Here is a 4,124-nt window from a genome sequence, read left to right as displayed (position 1 = left end):
TACAATTAAATTTGGCAAAGGAATGTTCAGAGCCTCCGCCATGTGCAAATCTCCGCCTCCACCTCCTGATTGTTGACGGAGTCCGCGCCGTACAGTCGTGTTGGCTCCCGCGACATCGGGACAAGAGCCTGCGCCAGCACAGGCATACCCCTGTAAAAAAACATACTGGATAGCGGCACAGCCAAGAGGCGAGTGCGGCTTTGCAGCACACCGCGAAGTGACGCCACGTAGTTGCGTCCCGAGCGACTGTCCGGTAGGAGGCGGAAAAATATGTTGTCTACGCGGTAGCACTGCAGGAACTTGGGAAGCTCCCGCGGCCCGTCGTCGTCAAGCATCACAATTTGCTTCACAGTCTGCGTGGCCTCGGCTACAAACTCGCGTTCGACGCGGCGCAGCTGCTCCATGCGAACCTCCGCCTGCGAGATTGTGCTGTCCTCCATCTCCCACGCCAGCTGGAACTCGGCATTCCAGTCCCGGTAAGAAGGGGGTAGATGAAGAATGCCGTCACGAACGCGCGGCCTACAGTGATACCCACTTCTTTCCCCCCTGCTCTTGTTTCATTCCATAAACAATAGGCCATCGAAGAGGAAGGGAGGGGTGGAGAGAGGTGGGGTCATTGTGAGAGACGCAGCACCGTACAGCCCGCGCATAACATGAGACACATGCAACGCGACCAGTTATGACGCCCTCCTCCCGCTTGTGCTTCTGCTGCTGCGCGGCGCCCACACAACCGCACTGCGAGCAAGAATGGTGTGTGTGTGTGTGTGTGTGTAGTGGGGATCAGAGGGAAGGACAAGGGGAAAGAAGTAGAAGTGCGAAGATGGGCGCAAATATTTGTTTACAATGCGCAGAAACGCGCTTGCATCGCCCGTGCCCAAACAGCAGATACGGTACAATGCAACCCCCCTCCCCCCAAAAAAAAAAAAAAAAAAAAAGTAATTTAACGCCGCATTCTTTCAGGCCGTGTGCTGCTGAAGCCCTTTCCGCCATACATTGACCCTCGACCAAGACGGAAGTAGTTTGTCTGCATCTCCGTGTGGAGGACGTCCCAAAGGGCCGCCACGACGGTCGGCATCCTACACCTGCTGACTCTCCTCATCCAATGGCAGCCGCAACGCCCCCCTGCAGCCTTGCGTGAACGACCTTGTGGGTCAGGCCGGAGCGAGTACACGGTGGCTCCGGGAAAACTTGTTGCTGTGGGCTGCCAAAGTGGATTTCAGCGCTGCGAGCGGCACTTGAGGGCCGCACCCCATCATCGTCAGGACGGCCGTCATGCATCCACACACCGCCGCAGCGGCCATCACCAGCGGCGAAAAACGATACGGTAAGACATCTTGCGGAAGAAAGCACGCCCTACTGCCTCAATGCAGGAGCCCACCCCTCACCATTTTTCCCTCTCCGCTCCGTGGTGCTTCTTGAGGTTCCCGCCCGCAGTGTCCTTTACTACAGTCGTATTTGCAGCAAATCGTCGTACTCGTCGCTATCAGCCTCCCGCGGGCGTTTGCGCTGCTCGGGCGCCTTCGTCACACCCTTCAACAGCTGCGTCCGCACATCGCTGCGCTGCATGAGCAATTGCAACTGCTCCTCCTCGCTGACGCCCATCTTGACATGCGACACGGCACGCTCCAGCGCACTAGGGGCATCCTTCTGCGCCTGCTGCTTGCGAAACTCGCGACGACCGCCGCGCTTCTTCTTCGCCTCTTCCCCCCGCACAAATACATGTGGAACAGGGAGCGCCTGCGTATCGATGGCGTTGACCTTCCCCTCAGCCAGAAGCACCTCGAAGCTGCGCCGCACCTTTTCGAGTTCTGCCTCGCCGAGCGCACCTGTTGCGGGGCTACCGGCGAGGTCGGCCTTGGCGGCAATGCTGCACTTGCGGGCCAGCACGGCAATTGCCTTCTTCGCCGCCTGCATATCGTCCGCCCGCACCTCGTCGGTACCAAAGAACTCCAAAAAGACGGGCGCCTCGGCAATGTCGCCTGCATGCAGGTGCCTCTGCCGCTGAAACTGCGTCGCGGCGTCGAGGCCGAGGTGGCGAAGGGCTGCGTCTGAAAGACGGGCGAGACTGGCCAGTCCACCGGCCTTCTCCGCGAGCCCCACCGCCACATCGCGGCCGACGAGTGCAGACAAGTTGGGAAGCGCGGCCGCGCTGTCCTTCGCCATTTTTTTTTCTTTTTCTGTTTCACCCTCCCACCCCCTCCCACACAACTCCCCTTCACTCACTATGCAGCGTGCGCTCCTTTATTGCTTCTCTCTTTTTTTTTATCTGTAGTTTGTGTGCGTTGGCTGCGGCCCGCAGGCAGGATAGGGCGGAAACCCTAACAGACAAGAAGAAGCCGCGAGCCGCGGAAACACGCAATGGGCCCCAGAGAAGCGCATGTCTACATACACACATGTACCCGCAGCCATATTTGCAGGGCAGAAGCCACGAGTGAAACCAAGCAGCAATAACACACACACACACAACAACAACAACAACAACAAAAAGCAGCACTTTTGTTTAGACGAACTTTTCACGCAGAGGGCGATAACGGGCAGAAACCGGCCGCCATCCTCTCACAGTTGATTACAAACTGACACACCCACAAGTAGAGACAGAGAGCGAGAGCAGGCAAACACACAAACAAAAAAAAACTGCATCATCTTGTTCCTGCCTTTTCCTCCCATTTTTATTTTTTATTTTTTTTTGTTGCTGCCTGCAGACTCTCTTTAGCCGCACAACTCCGGCAGTTCACGCCGTAGCGGACGAGCGACCCCGCTTCTTTCCGTCCCGATTCATCTTGGCCTTTAGGAGGCGCACGAGTTCATCGCACTCCGCCTGAAGCTTGCGGCCCCGTTCCTCCTCGTAGGCCAGTTGCCCCACCGGTGTGTTGTCTAACGCAGCCGAAAGGCTCCCCGCCAGATCTTCATCACTGCTCACGGCGAGAAGAGGCAGTGCAGGCTCCACCAGTACACGAGCCCGTTGCCACGTGTCCCAGCCGTAGTGTGCCCGCAGAACCGGTGACGCATCCGGCGCCGCCGTCTCCAAGCGAATATCAGAAAATGCTGGACACCGCAATGGCTCCTCTGCCGTCTCCCCTGACGTTTTACTCTCCACACGACAAAAGTTACGGGAAAGCCAAAAGTCTGTCGCACCGAGGCCCCACGTGGCGATCGCGCCGCCGCTTTCTCCCTCGCCACGAGGGCGAAAAACCGCTGTGAGGCGGTCCGTTGTCACTATGAGTCGCGCAATAAAAAGGTCTTCAGGTGCTTCCGCCACAAACTCCTCGCCTCCGCTCGACCACGAGTACTGCTGGAGCCACAACGGGGGATCCCGCCGGACCATTGGCTCGACAAGGCGATCGTTGTCGTACAGGTCGACGCGGGCGAGCCGTGTGCCGCCGAGAAAGCAGGTGGTCTCGTCCGGCGAAAGCGCCAAACAGCGCAGCGAAAACTCGACTCGCACATCACAAAGCAAGGAACGAGTCGTGGTGTCAAAGACAATGAAACGACCGCCTACGCCGCAGGTCGCTAGCCAGTTCCCTGTGGAGAAAAATGTCATTGCCATCACCGGTAGCGTGTGACCCGACAGGCGGCCCATCCGCTCCTCACCATTCGTCAGGAGGTTTAAAGTGGGTTGCACGACAGGCGCCGCATCGTGGCCGGCGGAGGCAACAAGCTGGGAGGTAGAGGCGCAGAGGCAGTGCACCGGCCCATGATGCAGCGCGCGCGCATACACGCAGACGCCAGCGGTATCCACCGCCGCAGCACTGCTCGGTTGCGCAAAGGCGAGGACGCAGCCCACGTCGGTTCCCACCACAACAATGCGGTCCATCACAACCGCGGCGGCGGTTACACGAAGCCCTTCCGTAAGGCGCTGACCCAAGAGTGCCGCGACTTCCAGCGTCGGCATTAGCTACGCACTTTACTCTTGTTGATGTTTTGTTCCCGCCAAAAAAAATTAAATAAAAAAATTGTCCATTTAAAATGGACACACACACGTCATCAGAGCAGCGGGCGTAGAAGCAAAGAAAGACGCAAGCGAGCAAAAAAGTAAGTTGATATTTTAAATGAGTTTTCAGCCATGGCGCCTCCACCAAACTCCACACACATTTTGATATATATATATATATATATATATATAT

General features: G+C 57.3%; 3 protein-coding genes across 3 annotated transcripts, besides 5 other annotated features; all 3 read right to left on the bottom strand.

Moving 5' to 3' along the window:
- Positions 1–26: 26 nt before the first annotated feature.
- On the bottom strand, positions 27–440 carry TraAM80_05631 (uncharacterized protein; the record flags this gene model as incomplete). The annotated part of the gene is made up of 1 exon (XM_029382504.1): positions 27–440. The coding sequence occupies one exon, from the start codon at positions 438–440 to the stop codon at positions 27–29; it is 414 nt and encodes a 137-aa protein (XP_029237720.1).
- Positions 441–750: 310 nt separating this feature from the next.
- Positions 751–776: a microsatellite.
- A 138-nt stretch (positions 777–914) lies between these two features.
- Positions 915–935: a microsatellite.
- A 508-nt stretch (positions 936–1,443) lies between these two features.
- Positions 1,444–2,163, bottom strand: TraAM80_05630 (uncharacterized protein; the record flags this gene model as incomplete). Its single annotated transcript, XM_029382503.1, has 1 exon — positions 1,444–2,163. The coding sequence occupies one exon, from the start codon at positions 2,161–2,163 to the stop codon at positions 1,444–1,446; it is 720 nt and encodes a 239-aa protein (XP_029237719.1).
- A 275-nt stretch (positions 2,164–2,438) lies between these two features.
- Positions 2,439–2,487: a microsatellite.
- A 179-nt stretch (positions 2,488–2,666) lies between these two features.
- Positions 2,667–2,691: a microsatellite.
- A 40-nt stretch (positions 2,692–2,731) lies between these two features.
- TraAM80_05629 (uncharacterized protein) lies at positions 2,732–3,892 on the bottom strand (the record flags this gene model as incomplete). Its single annotated transcript, XM_029382502.1, has 1 exon — positions 2,732–3,892. One exon carries the CDS (start codon positions 3,890–3,892, stop codon positions 2,732–2,734), a length of 1,161 nt encoding a protein of 386 aa, XP_029237718.1.
- Positions 3,893–4,096: 204 nt separating this feature from the next.
- Positions 4,097–4,124: a microsatellite.

This window comes from Trypanosoma rangeli (assembly GCF_003719475.1).
Source record: "Trypanosoma rangeli strain AM80 chromosome Unknown Tra_15.4_contig_00187, whole genome shotgun sequence".
Lineage (NCBI taxonomy): Eukaryota > Euglenozoa > Kinetoplastea > Trypanosomatida > Trypanosomatidae > Trypanosoma > Trypanosoma rangeli.
Note: the sequence above shows the minus strand (reverse complement) of the source record. Positions and strands in the feature narration are given on the sequence as shown.